Consider the following 18,938-nt stretch of genomic DNA (forward strand, 5'->3'; position numbering starts at 1 on the left):
ATTTATGTTTGCTGTGGTTTTCACCTCATCACCCAGCACCTCCCCACTTGCTTTAGCTTACTATATTCTACAATCCATTGTTTTAATTGCAGCATGATACCACCCCCCCCTCCCCATGCCATTTCCTGCCGACCCCTTTCTCATCACCAACGGCGTTCTCCAGACCGCTGCAGCAGAGTTGGACGTGTTCGGACTACCGTGATTCCAAGCAAACTTGGGGCAATGCTTTGTGTCTGTGTGTGGGCGGGGGGATCTCTCAGGGGTCTTCGTTTTGATATGTATAGAGATAAATTTACATTGGGAGCATTCAGTTGCCTCTCTGCTTTGCCGAAATTCATCCTTTCTTTTTTTCCCCCATTGATCTTGACAGAAATGTCACAGTTTTCTAGGTTGCCCATTAAAACGTCAGCCGTTAACACTGGGCTAATTCTTTATCCGTTGTCTGTGTGCAGCATCGTGTGTGAAATCCGTCCCATTAACCCCATGTCACAACTGTGGGGCCAGGTGGAGGTAGAGGTGAAGGGGGGGAAAAGAGGGACGTCCTCCCTTTACTTCACCTACAGGGTAAAGACACAGACACACACACACACACTCGAGCACCACATCCTCCCCGATGCGCTGAGCAAACGGTTAAGCAGTGCACACCCCTGTGGGGGAGCTTTAGCAGAACCAGAGATATGAAAAGCCTGTTAAATAGCTATGCAATAGCCTGTTAAAGTATTAGAAAGAGGAAGGGGGTCTTAAAAGTGAATCCTGGGTTATTGTAAGGTCCATTATGATTTTAATATGACAGCATCTGATTTTCATTTACCAACATATTGGGCTGCATTTATAGTGATGGAAAACACTCACCCTGTTCTGATAAGCTGCCGTCTAGGAAGTGGAAACGTTACAGATATTTAGCAGTTATAACCCCAACAGTTGTAAAAGCCCTTGCTTTTCTGGTCAATTTTTACATATGTTTTTTAAAGTATCCTGCACACGTCTGAAAACATTTTTTTTAAAAAGGGAAAGATGTGCATGTAGTTGGTGACCTATGCAACGTCTCCCACCAGAACCCCATTCCCGAGGCAGTGACACCACCCAGAGGTCTGAAAGCTGGAGGAACCCTTATTACGATTTCAGGACAGTTTCTGGATACAGGCAGTAAGGAGGATGTTCAGGTCACCATCGGAGGGGTCGCTTGCACTGTGTAAGATCTGTTGTGAATCGTTTTTATTCAGGCCAGACCCAAATTTGTTTCAGTTCAGTCAGTTTTAGTTGTTATTCAGACGTCGTATTCTATGATAATTCTACAGTATGTATGCTTTGAAGCCCATAAATTGATTTTTTTTTTATTATTTTTTTTTTTGTACATTGACCAAAATGGACTTGACCTTATCTTTGATGTCATGGAAAGCTTTTTTTTTTTTTAAATTGCCTTCTGCCTTTACTGTTGTGACCATGAGTGCTCTGTCAAAGCTGGCCCATGGTGACATTTTAGGCAAAGGTAATAGAAAAATAATGAGCTGCAGAAACAGCAAAGCCACAATTTAACAAGCTGTCAGCCTGCTGCCATGTGAGCTTCAGCTGCACAGTGACCTTGCACAAGAATCCTCCCAGAGAGCCGACGCTGAGTTATGTCCCCGTCTCGACAGGGAGAGCTTCGGCGTCGAAATCACCTGCAGGACAGGAGGATACAAAGGAGAAAAGGTGCCGTCTGACCCCTTCGCGGTGATGGTGAAGTATGGGAAGAGTACCACCACGGAGATTTCAAGTGCCTTCCAGTTTGTGGAAAATCCCATTGTGCTGGATCACAATCCCAAAAAAAGCTTTGTCTGGTCAGTATCAAAATAGGAGTTTGTTTGGTTTCCTTTTCAAACAGAAAGTATTAAAGACCGGGAGGTGTTCCTTTGTAGTGGCAGTGGCAGCTTGTCATTTTTCATTCTCACATTACTGCCAGAGTTTCTAACAGTCACCACAAAGGTGGAAAAACAGAAATACCTTTAGATGCCACTCAGTGCTTTTTGTAAGGGCTTGCAGGATACGGTCATATCAAAATACCACTGTTGTGAAAAATTGAACACTAAGAAAAGCACCTGCCTTGTCTGTCTGTCTTTGTGAATCCTTGGTGTGTGTGTTTTTTTTGGTTGTTTTACAAAAGTTTATTTGTCCTTCAAGAGTGTGCATGTTTGTGTTCAGAGAATGATCATCGCCTACCTCTGACTGGTTGAATGGAGCACTAATAGCCCGCCATGTAGCATCCAATAGCTTAAACAACAGCGCAAATGAACATGTTAAAACCCTCCCCCCCCTTGCTTTTGTTTGTGAGCAATTGGAAACACCAGGGTGCGCGTGATTAGCCGCATACTGTAGACCAGAACAAAAGACAACAGATCGGCCCCACGCAGGCTAAACTAATTTGTTTTCATCTCTGTAAAAATTAACCCAGGTGGAATGTAAGAATCATGTTTGTCTTGCCATGTTCCCCCCCACAAGCTTGGCTCTGTGTGGCTTCCATACTAATATCCTTTACTGTTGCCTCTTTCGGTTTTGAAGTGGTGGGAGGACCATTGCGGTGACCGGATCTGGCTTTGACTTCATCCAGACTGCTGTCATGAAGGTCAATGGCAGCAACATGACAGTTGTCGAGGTACGCGCCCCTTCTTTTTCTCCTCTTCTGCTTTTATTTATCCTGCTTCCTATCGGTTGGGCTTCCTCATTTTGTATCATGTTTTATTTTGCTTATCTCGGCATGTTTGCGAGCCATGTTTTATTTGTGGATTCCTCTAACCATAGCGACAGTTGCCATTAATATCAGTACATGCTGTGAGTCCATTAGCTTAGCTTCATTTAAAAAAAAAAAAAAAAACCCTTCCACACTGCTACCGCTGATGAACAAGATTCTATTAGTCAGCTATACATCTCACTAGAATGGAATTTCACCCTCACTAGAATATGTTTTGCATCCAGATTAATCTAGCAGGATTGGCTCTGCAAGGAATCGGCCTTCGGTGTACTGGCAAGTGTTGAGCAGCAGCGATTTTGTTCATTTAATTTAAAGGGCTAAATTTAATGCCGGCATTAAGGTTGCAGAAGATTATGCAACCGCACAGCTCTTCACAGCCGTTCTCCGTGCCAAGTTCCCGGCCTTGGCTACCCAGGGACATGAGAGATTTGGGGGGGGCAAAAAAGACTTCTGGCTGCCACAAAGCAGGCGTGGATGTAAAGCGTTATCTCAAAGGCCTTGGCTGGTCAGCATCATAAGCTTCTCCTGGTTTAAGTCTATCTACTGAACTAGATCCAAATATTTGGAGTAATTATTGCTGCTGGCTTTTCATGAAACCATGTTGATTACATTTTGGGTGAGGTTCGCGGCTCGAAGCAATTACGCCTTCTCTTTTTTTTAAAAAAATTCCTGCTCTATTCAGCTTCCAGTAGAGCTGCTTACTCCTGGTTGCGAGATCCAAAGACGTGTTTTTTGAGAGTAGATTTGCAGATAAATTTTAATGGGTCGTTCAGCATGAACTAATCTGCTTCCTGCTTTTGGCAGTTCACACTGAGCTAACAGGAAACCGTCTGATCCCTCATATTTTTAAAACCTTGTTGTGACTCGCTGAATCTTTGACCTTTGACCAAAATCTTGGCCTATTTATCCTCAAAATCATGTGAGGTTACTGCAGATTATCTTCCTTTACATTCTCCCATCTTCTGAGTGCGCCTAGTTAGTCATTGAGGCTCCCTTATCCTAAACATCCTTCCGTTCAGGTGGCCCATGAGAAAAATGACACGGTGATCCAGTTCAGATCCCCAACGGTGAACAGCTCCCTCAACCAGCACCTGCAAACATACATCCTGCTGGACAACTGGGTGACGGAGCTGAGGCACTTCGAATACTGCCCCGACCCCATCTTCAACGACCTGGCCAAGAACGTCATCACCGAGGCTAGCATCATTATTGTCACGGTGAGTCCGCCAACCTTCCGCCTCTTTCACGTAAAGCACGTCTGGCTCATATTTGTTGGTCTTGATTTAAGGAATTTACAGTCATCAACATTCAGGCTTCACTATATCGATTGAAACCAGTTGTGCAAAGGTCAATGTGAATGAAATATATTAGGATTGTTTGGGCTCACACGCAGACACAGCCTCAATTCTGCCGTAAAGAAACACATTTTTACCTCATTATATGTTTCTGTCCGGGATTCCATTTTCTTGACATTGGTATGAACTTATTGACTCATAGATTCTCCTCTTGGCTAATTTGAACTTTTCCATATCCCCGTCTACAATGGCGTAATTAAAACTGCATCTTCAGTAGTAGAGTTGTATGTAAAGTCCATATTGTTGAGCCCTGTGACTGACGGTGTGACTGACAGGAGCCTGCAGTGTCTTAATTTGAGTTAAGTTAATCTCTTTAATTGCTTTTGGCACTCTTAAAGATCCGTTTTAAACTTTCAAGCCATCTCAGATGAAAACAACAGCCAAATGCTGTCTATATTTATCATATATTTTTAATACTGCTCATGTGATTTGGACAAATACACAAACCAGATGTTTTGAGAATTACGGTCTTTCCTCGCAGGGTCGGGGATTTTCTAAAGCCATGACGGCCAAAGAGGCTCAAGCGTTTGTGGGGGACGTTCCGTGTCAGGTCAACACGCTGCAGGACGACAAGCTCTTTCTGGACCCGCCTTCCACGCCGCCACGCGCTCGCTCCCGTCGGCAGCGTCGAGACACCCGGCCCGAGCTGCTGGATTTAATGGTCAGATATGAAGACACAGTGGTGGAGAATCAGACTGTAATAGTGTGGGAGGGTTTAATCACACAGTAATGTTGTTATAGAGCGTGTATTAACCAGATCTAAGAACGCTCCAACGATGAATCTCCTCTCACTTTTCTTCATCTTGGGACATTTTTTCCCCCTGCTCGAGCAGTTTTTATTTAATTACAGGCTTTTATAATTGCTTTTAATTATAGCTGAGGCTCAAATGATGATTAATAGAGGAACCTCTCCTCTGGGTAATTCCTCCCCGTGAACTATTGTCTAATTTCTGTGTGTCGGCGCCGCGCCGCATCAGAATTACCCCGGCGCTCAGCAGGACAGAGGACCTGCACAGGCTGGAAGAACATTCAGATTGTCACCGTTCCTCTTCCGCTCTGCATTCACGCATAGATCAAGTTTGGCAAAGGCGAGTGGGTTGTGGGCTCGGTGCAGTATGAGAAGAAGAACGATTTGTCGCTCTACATCATCATCCCCGCCGTCGTCGTGCCCATGCTGCTCATCATCGTCATCTCCATCTACTGCTACAGGTAAGCTAAGCTGTTTAAGGGCCCTCACCGTGTCGGATGTGCTACTAAAGTGGAGCGTTTTTGGCATGCCGTCTGGCTGCGCTCCCACTCTGTGGTTTTTTTGCACTTAACAAGCTATTTTGAAAGAGCAGAGATGCCAGAAAGATGGGGGGGGGGTTAATTTAGCGTGGGTTTCCACTTCCACGGACAATCTATTAATCCTCTGACCTCATAAGCTCTTTAAAACGTGCTCATTTGGCCACATCACAGTAATAAACCACCTCTAGTTACACATCAGAGTTAGGAAAAGTAAAAAAAGAAAAACTCTTCACAAGCAAAGCAAATAATAATACGGCATTTTTCATATTAGAGCAGATATTGAGGCTGTTTGGGGGGTTTATGTTGCACGCGGGCTGTCACCAAGTGAGGATAATGTTACTTCAGATCTGTGAGGGTTTTCACTTCACCCATGCTTTGTTGAATGGAATCGCCAAAGGGACGGCTTAATAGTGCGATAGCTTAAAAGCCCAGCGCACTTGTTAAGTAAACATTGTTGTCTGCACGCTCAAAATCGTGCTCTGGTGTCAAGCAAATGTTTGTTCTTTCACGGTGGGAACAGGGATAATAACCTCAACCCAAACGTTTAATGATAAGGTAATTAGTTATTTCTGGCCAATTCGAAGGGGAACCGATTTGATTTTGCAATACATGTATTATTTATGGAAAAACTGCGGGCAACACTGAAAATTGTTAATCCCTTTTGCGACAGGTGACTTTTGTCAGTCTTTTTAGACAAATTAACGTGTACATTAACCGCCTGCTGGACGGGACGGGAATTACAGCAACAGCGACATTCACTTTAAAATTAAGCTTCTTTATTAGAATAAATGTAAATGTTTTGTACAGCTTGTTCAATTACACCATTTTCACCGTTCTTTTTTTTTGTAGTGGCCATTTTAACTGCTCACTTTTTTAAAAAGTATAATATATCTTCCTGGGCTCCACTATAAGGAAAAATGACGTTTATTTGACAGTTGATTTGTGTAATGTGCAGTCTTGCGTTATGTGAATGTGTTAAATTCTCCCTGAATATTTATTAAACTGGGGAACAGCACACCTGCAGGGGAGTGATACCACCACTAATGGGCTGTTTTTGTGAAAATCTCCGCGGCTGCATTATCGGCCGATTACAGGTTGTCTTTGAACGGCAATTACATCTTAATTCTTCCTCCCTTTGACACGGGTGTTGTTTTCTTGTGCGTATTTGTACAGGAGAAAGAGTCAGCAAGCTGAGAGGGAGTACGAAAAGGTGAAACATCAGCTTGAAAATCTGGAGGAGAGCGTCAGAGACCGCTGCAAGAAGGAATTCACAGGTACGGAGAGCTCTGTATTAATGCTAATGCTATAAAGCTAACTGCTTTTAAGCACTGTTCAGCTAATGAAGTACTTCACAGCCATGATTACATTTCAGAGATGTGAATGAAATAAATTTCCCCACTTAACATCATGCTTTTTCCACGACAGCAGCGACAGTTAATAAAAACAATCTATCAGAGCTGAAATGATTTTCACCTTCTTCCTTCTCCGAGTTCCCCACGAGATGATTGAGACAGATGAGCGGCGGCCAAATGACAAAGCTGCTTAATAAACAGGAACAAGGTCCCATTTTGTCTTTTCCATGTCACAGACTTGATGATTGAGATGGAAGACCACACCAACGACCTCAGCGAGGGCCGCATCCCCTTCCTGGACTATAAAACCTACACGGACCGCGTCTTCTTCCTGACCTCCAAGGACGGCGCCAACGACGTGATGATCACAGGGAGGCTGGAGATCCCGCAGGCTCGACGCGCCACCGTGATGCAGGCGCTCAATCAGTTCTCCAACCTCTTGAACTCCAAGACCTTCCTCATTAATGTAATTACACCTCACTTGTCTGCCTGAATGTCACCCGTGGTCTCAGTTTGACTCGGGGATTAATTTCCTTGGTACATTTGCTTGTTTGGGGTCGGATGTTTTCTTCTCCTTTTTTTCATTCCTAATTAAATCAGACTTGATAAGTGAACTTTCAGAAGGGTAAAATTAGCGAGATACAATATTTGGAAGCGAGAGGAAGTCACAGCCGGGGTGGATGTGTGAAGATTCCTGATGGTCTTATGTTTTGCTGGCATAGAAACAGCCTCCGAGGCGTTAAAATCCATGTGTGGGTGATCCCCATGCTGCTAATTTGTGATTCTGAAATGCAATGAATTTACCTACACGGTCCTACTCTACGGTGGGAGCAGACTTCTAATTATTTGGGCCCGCGTTACTTTGGCTCTGCTCATCCGTGTGAAGAGGCCTGATGCCGAGGATTCTTCACAAGTGTCATTTCCCCCGTTTTTACTTGTGTCTGTAGTTCATCCGTACTCTGGAGCGCAGTAATGACTTCAACGCCAGGGCCAAAGTCTATTTTGCCTCCCTGCTGACGGTGGCTCTGCACGGGAAACTGGAATATTACACCGACATTATGCGAACGCTGCTGCTGGAGCTGATGGAGGAGTACGTCCACAGCAAGAACCCCAAGCTCATGCTGCGCCGGTGAGTGAGGAGGAACTCCTTATTCCTTCGCACAACACGGAGAACAAGCGTCTTAAGCTTTGTGATGTGCAGCGCCATGGCTTTATTAATCAGCCAGAGCTCTGATTGCTTTGATTTCTGGATTTGTAATCCAGTTTGGAAGCTGATTGCATTACCAAACACCCACATCTGCGACACTGTCAGTGCTCTTTGAGCTCCTTTCCTGTTCTCCTGGGGGTGTTTGTGACGTCGAGCGATGCATCGCCGCCGAAACCGGGAAAGAAAACCCGCAGTTCGCCGATTCTTAAAAGTTTCCTTGCGACTCCCCCCCCCCCCCCCGCTTCAACTTTAAAACCCCGCCAGCAAAGTATTTCAATCTCATCAATCCTTAAATGGATTTTTAATGACATTTTTCGACGTCCGTGTCGCCCTCACACTCTCGCTGTTTGTTTTTTTTTCTTCATCTCAAACCATCATTAGGTCAAAAAAAAACGGACTCCAATACAACATTGCAGCTTTAAAGATAAATGCCGCATCGTCCAAACACGAACAATTGTGCTGATGTGACAGGTTAATACGATGACGAGCGCCGCCGGCGACATTTAAATAAGTATGATTTGACTGTCAACTAGATCCGTCTCTAAAACACAGTTTTTATGGTCGCATCTAGCAGTCACGCTGTCCTTCAGTTATCAACCCTCGAAGAAGATATTAGGAAAGGTACCACGGCTTAGATCGCCTGAGTAGCACGTCTACGGACCTCTGACTGTGCTCACAATCATCGCTGACCTGGTGAAACTGATCCAACTGATCATTTCTCTCCAATATTCTGGCCTCGTTTGCATTAGTGGCTTTTTTGGGGGGTGAAATTCTTGTTATTTGTCTCAAGATAATTGGTGTAAATCTCTTAATTCCTGTTCAGTAAATATGTAAATGGCGAATTTAGTCATCAGAAGAAATGCCTGAATGGCGCCTTCTCTGTTTATCCTTTTATCTTCTGTAAAGATAATGTCAAGGTCACCCCAGCTGCGGGGCCCCCTCGGCTCCCTCAGCAGGGGCCACTTGTTTGACAGTACAGTAGCTCAACTCCACCAGGAGGTGGAGGGCTGAACTGTCGGCTGCGCTTTGGCGCCGTTTCGAAAGTACACATCTTAATTATCTCTCAGTGGAGAGACTCATTATGCTGATTAGGCCATTGTGCCAAGACTGGCCCCCGTATATACACAATTGCTAATTAGGCACACTAGCAGAAGTGGGCGAGGGCGAGCGATGTGTCAGGTGACCAGTGACGGGGGCTGTGAATAGAAATATCCTGACGCTGTCAAACTGGAGATTTTCTGTTTTGAGGTTCAGCATATCTGTTTTCCAAAGGAGGATGAGGTTTAAACACATGTATTATTTATGAGGCGACTTTTATTGTCCCAAAAAGGGAGATATGACTTTCCCACAGGTAAACTCGCTGCACAGGCATAAAAAATAACCTTTAAACACACATAATAACAGTCCTGACACGAGCGTCTATGAAACACTGCATTTCAGTGGCAGCATAAGTCTATCATGGCTATATAAGATTTATTTCTTAATGCTGCTTTGCTTGAAAAGACTTTATGCTGGGGTTTTTTTCTGTTTATCAGTGTAAAATGTTACGGTTCCACGTAACACCTTTACAGTAAGATAAGGATTAACTTTTATTGTAACAAAGATATTAAAGGTTATTAATCTCATCCTTTGTTTTGGTTTTATTCCAGCTCAGAGACAGTGGTGGAACGGATGTTGTGTAACTGGATGTCTATCTGCCTCTACCAGTTCCTGAAGGTATCGTTTGGGGTTTTTTTCATTTCAAATTGGCCAATTCAGGAGTGATTTGTCATTTCTGCTTGATTTACAGCGTTGCTAACAGAGTGAATGTGAAGACCGCGCCAGAGCGCTAAACTCTTGGATTTATCCCGTCATTAGCGCTTTCTATTAATAATGTGCTTTTGTCTGTCTTGTAAACTGCTAATCACGGCAATATGCTCCTCTACAACCTCTGAAACAACAAATTAATTGTGTTTGTGTGTCTCCGCGTGTGCACCAGGACTCAGCGGGTGAGCCCTTGTACAAACTGTTCCGGGCCATCAAGCACCAGATTGAGAAGGGGCCCGTGGACGCCAGAGTGAAGAAAGCCAAGTACACCCTCAACGACACGGGGCTGTTGGGCGACGATGTCGAGTACTCTGTGCTGGTGAGGCGCGCTGGCACTGAAATTACCCTCACACGCAAACCGGGCCTCAAAATCCCCGCGCGGCTTCAAGATCGCTCGACAGACACGGAGTGCGGTTACCGTGGTAACCGCCCGAAACCCCCCACAGGCGACTGGCGGCGTTTGTGCGACATCCATTTTCGGTGTTGGTGTTCAGAGCTCCAGAAAGACACAGGCAGCACATTCCAGCGTGAGCAGCGAATAAACGTGGCTTCAGTCTTCCCTCAGATTTGTCTGTCAGGAGTGGGAGCAAATGCCAACACGGCTATTTTCTTTTGAAGCAGGCGCAAGTAAAAGACCCTCGGGTAATGGCGCCGCCGAAGACAATTATCAAACTGGGCTGAATTACATGTCTCCTGCCACGAGAGATGGCGCCTGTGATGGGATTATAAAGGCAAAGAAGTGGGTTTCACAGGCGGTCGGGGTGTTTCCTGTTCGGTATCCTCCTTCTGTTGAGCTTATTAAGACGGGACCGCGCTTGATTTTGTGGCCAGATTGCTTCTCCTCGCACTTAATTCCCTCCAGTTGTCAGTCAGTTGTTTGTGACAGACAGATGTGAGAGGTGGCGCCGGGTCAGAGTCTGCCCCTGCTGCGAGCTGGCCATTAGCTGGCCAAGGTGACAAGAGGCTTCTCAGGTGTCGCCGCAGTGTGTGTGTGTGTGTCTGTCTGTGACAGAGGCCCGGTTGTCATGGCAATGTCATCGGGAAGGAGCGTGTGGGTACGGCTCTGACGGTGGGTGGCTGGGTTGCGAGACCGTGGTTAGCTATTTCTGCATATTTCTCACTGGGTGCACATGCACACGTTTCCAAGTGGGCTTAATGTGACGTTGGTGTGTGTGTGTGTGTGTGTGTTTGTGTGTTTTTTTGCCAGACTCTGCAAGTGCTGGTGCAGGACGAGGGTCCAGATGTGACATCCGTCAAGGTGCTGAACTGTGACACCATTTCACAGGTGAAAGAGAAAATCATCGAGCAGGTGTACAGGAACCTGCCATACTCCCAGCGGCCGAAGGTCGACAGCGTCACACTCGGTGAGGGTTAAAGCAAGCAGCATCTTATGGTGCCCAAAGAACAATATTGTTTTTGGGACGGCTTCTCTTTTCTCCATCTTTTTGCTTTGTCTCCGTTGGCAGAGCAAACAAGGATTACTGAGTTATTCAGAAACATAAGGAAATGAAAAGACAGCTTTATTTGATACTGAAGCCAGAAACCTTGGGGACGAACTTGAAAGACTAAAGCTATTGACATTTTTCTCAACATCAAAGTCGCTCTGTATTCCCACACACGCGGCAGATCCCATCCCTTTATTCGTTTTGCATAAATAGAGCGACCTCTCCTTTCCTGGAATCAGAGCGATAACCTGGATGTTTGGTGCTACATGCAAATCACCCTTATTTTTACCAGATGGTGTTGCGCTCAGGTCGGTAATGATGAATAGGAAACATTCTGTTTGGATCATTATTTAATTTTTAATTTTTTTATTTTTTTTAAATTAAGTTTAAGTGTGTAACTACATCTGAAGATGAAGCTGGATGGATATTCATTTATCCCATCATATCTCCTGTGTTACCGTTTTATATCAGCTTATTAATGGGACAAAAATGATGATTAAAGATTTGTGATGGCGCTTTATTCCTCTAATGGCAGAGGTAATTTCACATTTGACTGACTTCCTTTTTCCTGCCCTCAACGCAGAGTGGCGCCCCGGCTCCACGGGGCAGATCTTGTCGGACCTGGACTTGACTTCCCAAAAGGAGGGCAGGTGGAAACGCATCAACACTCTGGCCCACTACAACGTGAGTAATGATGGGTCATTTCCGTAATGATAAAGAAACACTTAAAGGAGGAGATGAGCAAAGAAATGTGAGGGTGTGTGAATATGAGCGATCTCCCTGTGGCACAGCACTCATTACTGCTGCACTTTATCCAAAGCAAACAGTGTAGCTTATCTTAACATTACAACCCTTCAGGAGTCCAAGCACTTGTGCATTTTACTGAATCAGGACAATCACTTTACAGAAATGCTAGCTAGCTATTAATCAGCGGCTATTATTCAACCAGCCCAGTAAGCAACGAAGGCCTATTTTCTTAACTGCGGTCGGTTAAACGTGACAAGAATTTTAGTTTTACTTTGCTCTTCTAGTCTGAATGGTGACGTGAGCCCACAGAGCCGCGTTGGACATTTATTGACTCCCAATAAAACTGTTCTTCTCCAGCCAGTCAGATTAACACTAAGTCAGCTGACCTCACAGTTCCTCTCAAACTCCAAGACTCTGGTCTTCTTCCCAGGTACGAGATAATGCCACTTTAGTCCTGTCCAGAGCGCTTCAAACTCAACAGAACTATGACCAGAACCAGGAGAACCACGAAGAGCGTAAGCCTTTTTACCTGTGCATGTGTTAATCAACAGGCTCGTTGAGATGAAACAGGCACTGATCAGGTGTAAACTTGAGAGGAAACAAAAACTTGAGCCTTTGTTTCTTTTACCTTGGGGTTTGTAAGCATCCCCATTGTAATATAACATGCAAATGCATGCTGTTTCATGTCTTATTACATGCTATCAAGAATAACTTCATTCTCTACACTTTTATATGCATCTCTGAAGACTTGATTGTTTAGCATTTCTAGCTGCTTTTTTTTTTTTTTACTCCGCATTAAAATTCAGTTGACACCAATTTTCATAAGCGTATTGTGAAAGCGTGCACGAAGAAATGGGAGGTGGAATTCCATAAAGCAAATGTTCTTTCCCTCTGTGAACAGGAAATGCTCTGTTGGAAGATGACAAGGTGTTCCACTTAGTGAGGCCAGCGGACGAGCTGGATGAGATCAAATCAAAAAGAGGAAGCATTAAGGATAAATCCATGACCAAAGCCATTACGGAGATCTATCTAACGCGTCTACTTTCTGTCAAGGTACAGAGACGTGACTTATCGAGACATTTGTTATGCCATTATCCACTTTTTACTCGCTATATAAATCTTTTATTTGAGAGAGAGGCTAGCTTGAGTTTGATTTGCCTCCAGTTACTGTGGAAAATGCTAATATACTTGGAGCGACACAGCCTTAGCATCACTTTGTGGACAAATAGTCGCCTCTCAGGGCTTTGTCACTGCCATCAGCCCCATCTCACATCATTTGTTGCCTGTTTCAGGGAACGCTGCAGCAGTTCGTCGATGACTTCTTCCGTAGCGTCCTCTGCACCGGGGCCGTCGTGCCGCCAGCTGTCAAATATTTCTTTGACTTCCTGGATGAACAAGCCCTGAAGCACAGTGTGGATGATGAGACCATCCATATCTGGAAGACAAATAGGTGACTGGAATAATATTCGTATTTTTGATGAGCTTTGATTGTAAAACTTGTAGAAGCCGCATCGGCGCGTCTGCGCGCCCGCCGTCTGCCGGCGTTTACAACTAATCCCGCTCCCTCAGATAGTCACTCTCCATGAAATAAAACTTGCTTATCCGAGTTAGAGCTGAACAGGAATGCACAATTTCAACTCACTTACTTTGCATTTTGAATCCCCCTGCTCCCATGTGACATTTAAGTGCATAAATTAGTGTCACGTCGGCTGAGGCTCAAGACTACGAGACGACGCGTTGCATGTAGATGCCGGTGATTGACGTAAGGCTGGCAAGAGAGCACCCACACAAGGACAGGAGATGAGCGATTTAATTACTCGCCGCCCTCCACACCACTTGCTGCCTCCACCCGCTCTGTTTATCGAATCAACTGAGGGCCACGTATTAAATATGAATGTGCGCATGAGGCACAACAGCAAACAAACATGGTAATTACGTCCCCAGCTAATTTAATACTGTGGTTATAGCAACATTGCTATTTTTTGCGCTTCTATTGTATTCTCACTGAAGCCCTCCCTGGAGATAGTGCCAAACCAGTGTGAATTTTTCACATTTTGCACCCCACGTGCGCTGATCAGGGAGGAGAGGGCGCCCCGTTTCTTTTGCATTCGCAAGCCTGTGGAAAATAAGAGCGCAGAAAGTGTACTGGTGAAATTTACCATGATTTCAATGTATTTATATGGATGATGCTTAGGGTTGCTAGGCTACACGGGCCATATAAAGGTCAAAGTTGGTGTTAACTCAATGAATGTTTCCATTAAGAAAAGCAGGCTTTCAGGGTTGTTTTTCTCCATTCGTATCATATTCTTGGCTGGTGCTTATGAGAGAGGACAGTTTGATATGAAATGGTGATATTAAGTTCCAGTCCAGGGAAATGTTCAATATATACTGACATGTAGAACAAAGCCTCCTCTCCGTCCCTGTTATTACCATATAGTGCACTCGATTGCACCTCAGGCCGGACTTCTCAAATCTAAGGCCGCCAGCATTCAGGCGCTCATTTGATAAATCGGCGTAACAATAATTAAATAACTTTCTCATGACATGGTGCTTTCAACCCCCTCGGCCGCAGCCTTCCTTTGCGTTTTTGGGTGAACATTCTGAAGAATCCCAACTTCATCTTCGACATCCACGTGTCTGAAGTCGTGGACGCCTCGCTGTCCGTCATCGCTCAGACTTTCATGGACGCCTGCACCAAGAGCGAGCACAAACTCAGCCGGGTACGTGTGGGAAAACGGGCCAGCTTGGAATTAAGCATAAAGTTTCATCCTGTTAATTAGTCAGAGTGTCACCGTTACCAATTTTGTGTCTCTAGGACTCTCCAAGTAACAAACTACTCTATGCAAAGGAGATCTCTACGTATAAGAAGATGGTGGACGAGTAAGTTCAGTCAACAATGTTAATCCGTCCATCACAAGCCCGATGATCTAACCATCATTGTGTGTTTGTGTGTTTAGTTACTACAAGGGTATCAGGCAGATGGTGCCGGTCAGTGACCAGGACATGAACACTCATCTGGCAGAAGTGTCACGGGTGAGAAGATCCATTTAATATGTGTCACATTAGTGCAACATAAACGCCATATTCCTTTTGGGCTTTGTCCTCCTGAGGGACAAATGACGATATTTGCAAACAGGCCTGAAAAATCAATCCTTTTGTTGCACATTGTTGCTATAAAATAACCTTTCATCATCCAAATAATTTCCTCTATCAAGGCTTTTGCCACACTTGGCTGTACTTATCGACTCGCTATGCTGTATGTGCCAGAAAAACTTGAATATCTTAGGATATGCCAACAAAATTCCATAAAACTGCTAAAAGTGAACGTGACAGCGCAGTAGGAACAGCATAAGCGTGCAGTTTCAGTATTGATCAGAGCCGCGAAGAGTAGCAACAAAGCGCCGTCTTTCTGACAGCAGAATTACCTCCATTAGCCGTTTGACTTCATGAAGAAACTCCTTCAGTTCTGTGACCTCAGCAGATGAAAACCCACATCGATCTGGCTTTTCGCTCACCGCTTTGGACAAGAGCGATAAAAAAAATAAAATTCCAGTTCTTCAGGAGGTCAGCTTTAATCTAACCGTGACAGCTGAAGGTCTCCATTAAAATCAGACGTGATACCAGTTTAAACCCAAAACAGCATCTGAACCCAAAGCATTTAAGCCTCATTGACCTTTCTGCGCCTCTATTTAACGTTGAAATCATCAATTGTTCGTCTTTTCCAGTCTCACACGGACAAACTGAAGACACAAGTGGCCCTCCATCAGCTTTACCAGTATGCCAGCAAATACTACGATGGGGTAAGTGGACCTTCTTCTCGCTATCTCACCCAAAAGAGGCTATTCCGCTGAATGCACTACTGCCCACTATATTATTGCTCCCCCCACCCCCCATCTGCTCAGTTGATATGGCAGAAAAGTGATTGTATGAAATTTTAATTGAAAGCATTTCTGTGGGATGTGAATTGGAAAATTGCTCTGGGAATTGATTTTTTAAGCATCCATTGTGCGTTGCCACTTGAGGTCACGGAAAGGGGATAAACAAAACCTAATGAACAAGTTGGGTAAACAAATGGGGCTGTCAGTCTCCCTTAAGTGGGGCTCGCAAACAATAACGGCTTTTATGACCGTCCGGCGACACCCTCCTCTCCTCCTCTACCTTGTCGCCCTGCACCGTCCGTGTCCATGTTCCCTCGCCTTCCCCGTTCAACGCCCACCGCCCAAATGTGCGTCCCCTCTCTCGTTCCTCTCCTCACCTTCCATTCTCCCTTTCAGATCATCGCATCCCTGGATGAGGACCCAGCTGCCCAGAGTAAACAGCTGACCCTGCGGCTCCAGCAGATAGCAGCGGCCCTGGAAAACAAAGTGACCGATCTCTAACCCGTCATGTGGAGGGGAGGGGGCGGGGGGGGTCGTAGGATACTGCCAGTGACTACAGGGGCTTATTTGCATATAGAGAATTACACATGCAAATAAGCAAAAGTGACTCGGGACTTGTGAGTGTTGCACGTCGTGGCCCTGGGACTGTTTTTGGTGTCGCTAACAGGGTGAAATGAAACGCTGAAGAGGAGGAGAATGATGGGTAACGCTGTCAGAGGTACGCCTTAAAGCTCACTTGCCAAACCCTGAAGTTCTGCGCGCTCATTCATGCTTCACTGAATATCATTCCCACAATGCAGTGCGGTAGACCTCTCTCCGAGAATTAAGCCCCTCCGTGGCGCACTGGCACAGGAGATAATCAGATGTTCAATTCCTTTCTGTGTAGAAAAGGTTTCAAGAATTGTATTATATATTTTTTTTATCGTGCAGTCTTTATGCGAAAAGCTTTATAAGGTAAAAAAAAAAAAAAAAAGAAAACAACTTTTTAAATGGATCACCTCTGGTGGGGATAGTGTTTTTATTAGCCTGTGTGTGCGTAGATTTTCCGTGTGAACCGCGACGTGAACAAGTGTGTGTTGCCTAAATGGAGTGAATGTGTAGAAATGCGTGTGCACACACAGGGTGCCTACGGTCGGGCGTGAGGGTAAAGGGACGCCTTGCTGTCAATTTAATCCTCGTTACTGGTGACACACTGGAACCTGTGCTCTCGCTGGCGGAGACCAGGGGGTCCTCACAAGGACACTGGTTAATCCAGCCACATACAGGCTCGCTTGACTGACAGGTCAGATGTAATTACCCAGATGTTTTGAGTTCAATTTGCTTTAGACTCGGATTTGCTTTAAGCCGAATCGTCATTTGTGCTCGCGGTCCACGGCGGCACAGTCTCTCCCTTTATTGTACAGTGCCATGATACATTCCACTCTAACTAAAGCACAGAAGTACGATTTGTTTAAACATTTCATTTAATAAATTATTCCAGACGTTTTCTTTGTTAGACATTTCTTTTGCTTCATTTTCAAATCTGCCATCCAGCCACGTCAACACATATTAAAACCCTGCAATAATAGAACATCATGAGCCACAATGGGCGCTTGCATTAGCCTGTGAAATATATTAGCATACAGTAGCAATTTAGCAATATGTTTTAAAAATCCAAATTGATTGCTTTCTTACAATTCATGGTTTATAGTGCCACTTTTTTTAAAAGTATTACTCTTGTAATGTTCCAAATATTACCCATCAAGCATTCTGCCTCTAAAGCTATGAAATAGATTGATGCTGATGTTAATTATTGTGAGCGATACAGTCGGTACTTTAATGTTATGAACAAATGACATTTTTTCCCCAAACAATGTCAGTGAGGATCAATCATGTACATAAATGTTATTGTAACTGAGATATTACTGCGTCAGAGTTGAAGTGTCAACAGGGTAGGATCGAGTGTCGTTTCTTGCGCTATTACCTGTCACCACGTCTCATCTGTACGCCACAGGTTCTGCCGTTGACAGATGATTTAAATTGTGCTCCGTGTACCTGATCATGGATGTGTGTAGTTGGTGAAAAAAAAAAAAAAGGAAAAAAAAAAAAGAGACCCCAGAATGTTAATGATTTCTGCCTTGGTTAGAAAAGGGTCTGCACAGACCTCGTGCCTGCCTGCCCGCCTGCCTGCGTGCCATCTCAGCGTGGCACCCTGGCATCCCGACCAACAGCACTTGGCACTGCCCGCTCAGCCCAGTGCAGAGTGGCACTCTATATAATGGAATCAGCAGGAGAGGCTTTTGATCTTAATTGCATGCCAACTGCAGACTCCATCCTTGTCTCTGCTATTGTTTACTGCTGACTCCTCTCTACTGACAGAGTTGATGCAAGAAGCTTCTTTCAGAGCCTTTCTTTAACCAAAACCGTGCCTTATTATTAAATAGGATTATACATACATAAATGAATATATATATATATATATATATATATTGTTTCTAAATTATTCTGTTGGTTATCTTGGTGATTATGATGACAATAGTGCTATAGACACAGCAATGTATTTGGAATTGTGATATTATGTGTGCTGTCTAAAATGCTGGACGCTGTGCTGCGGCCGTTTACGTGCCAATAGGCTGAAGACATTTCAGTTTTTTAATTTTCTTTCGGGGTTTTCTCTATTTTTTTTGTTTTTGTTTTATTGTTTTAATAAATGGTTGCAGTTTCCGTGTGTGCATTTCCTTCGGGTGTCTGTGGTGTGTGCTTCGTAGGACCATGGTGGCTGAGGCCAAAGGCCAAACTGAATTCATGTACAAGAGTGGCCAATGTGATTTGGGTTTCCCCTGAAAACATTCCTAAATGATTCAGAACTCCGAATGGTACTCTGCTGTAGATTGAATATAGCTCAAAATTGTCCCACTGGTGTTTTCCCTGTGTTTCAAAGCTGTTCCATATTGTGTACTGACTAAATGACTATCTGTACTCGACAAATGATCTTTCTTACTGCTGTGCAGTTGTTTTTATTTCCTGTTTCCTATACCATATAAATCTTTGTAAACCATGTTGAAATGCTGTATTCTAATTGTATAACCCTATGCATTGAGTCCTAGGACAAAAAAAACAACCCCAAAAGATAAAAAAAAATGTGTGTGCAGTT

At 44.4% G+C, this 18,938-nt stretch overlaps 1 protein-coding gene across 4 annotated transcripts in view; it reads left to right on the forward strand.

Moving 5' to 3' along the window:
• plxnb2b (plexin b2b) overlaps window positions 1-18,938 on the forward strand; it is a 92,781-nt gene extending 73,843 nt beyond the window's left edge. For all 4 annotated transcript variants that reach the window (XM_029841383.1, XM_029841384.1, XM_029841385.1 and 1 more), the window contains 22 exons: window positions 453-564; window positions 1,056-1,192; window positions 1,638-1,820; window positions 2,539-2,632; window positions 3,748-3,945; window positions 4,565-4,744; window positions 5,156-5,292; window positions 6,544-6,644; window positions 6,959-7,188; window positions 7,670-7,851; window positions 9,579-9,645; window positions 9,908-10,054; window positions 10,943-11,099; window positions 11,764-11,864; window positions 12,358-12,442; window positions 12,829-12,980; window positions 13,220-13,377; window positions 14,500-14,647; window positions 14,743-14,807; window positions 14,885-14,960; window positions 15,653-15,727; window positions 16,202-18,938. In XM_029841383.1, coding sequence (XP_029697243.1) covers window positions 453-564; window positions 1,056-1,192; window positions 1,638-1,820; window positions 2,539-2,632; window positions 3,748-3,945; window positions 4,565-4,744; window positions 5,156-5,292; window positions 6,544-6,644; window positions 6,959-7,188; window positions 7,670-7,851; window positions 9,579-9,645; window positions 9,908-10,054; window positions 10,943-11,099; window positions 11,764-11,864; window positions 12,358-12,442; window positions 12,829-12,980; window positions 13,220-13,377; window positions 14,500-14,647; window positions 14,743-14,807; window positions 14,885-14,960; window positions 15,653-15,727; window positions 16,202-16,306 — 2,890 coding nt within the window. In that variant the 3' untranslated portion in view covers window positions 16,307-18,938. The remainder of the gene's footprint in view (window positions 1-452; window positions 565-1,055; window positions 1,193-1,637; window positions 1,821-2,538; window positions 2,633-3,747; window positions 3,946-4,564; window positions 4,745-5,155; window positions 5,293-6,543; window positions 6,645-6,958; window positions 7,189-7,669; window positions 7,852-9,578; window positions 9,646-9,907; window positions 10,055-10,942; window positions 11,100-11,763; window positions 11,865-12,357; window positions 12,443-12,828; window positions 12,981-13,219; window positions 13,378-14,499; window positions 14,648-14,742; window positions 14,808-14,884; window positions 14,961-15,652; window positions 15,728-16,201) is intronic.

This window comes from Takifugu rubripes, chromosome 9 (genome assembly GCF_901000725.2).
Source record: "Takifugu rubripes chromosome 9, fTakRub1.2, whole genome shotgun sequence".
In the NCBI taxonomy this organism is placed as follows: domain Eukaryota; kingdom Metazoa; phylum Chordata; class Actinopteri; order Tetraodontiformes; family Tetraodontidae; genus Takifugu; species Takifugu rubripes.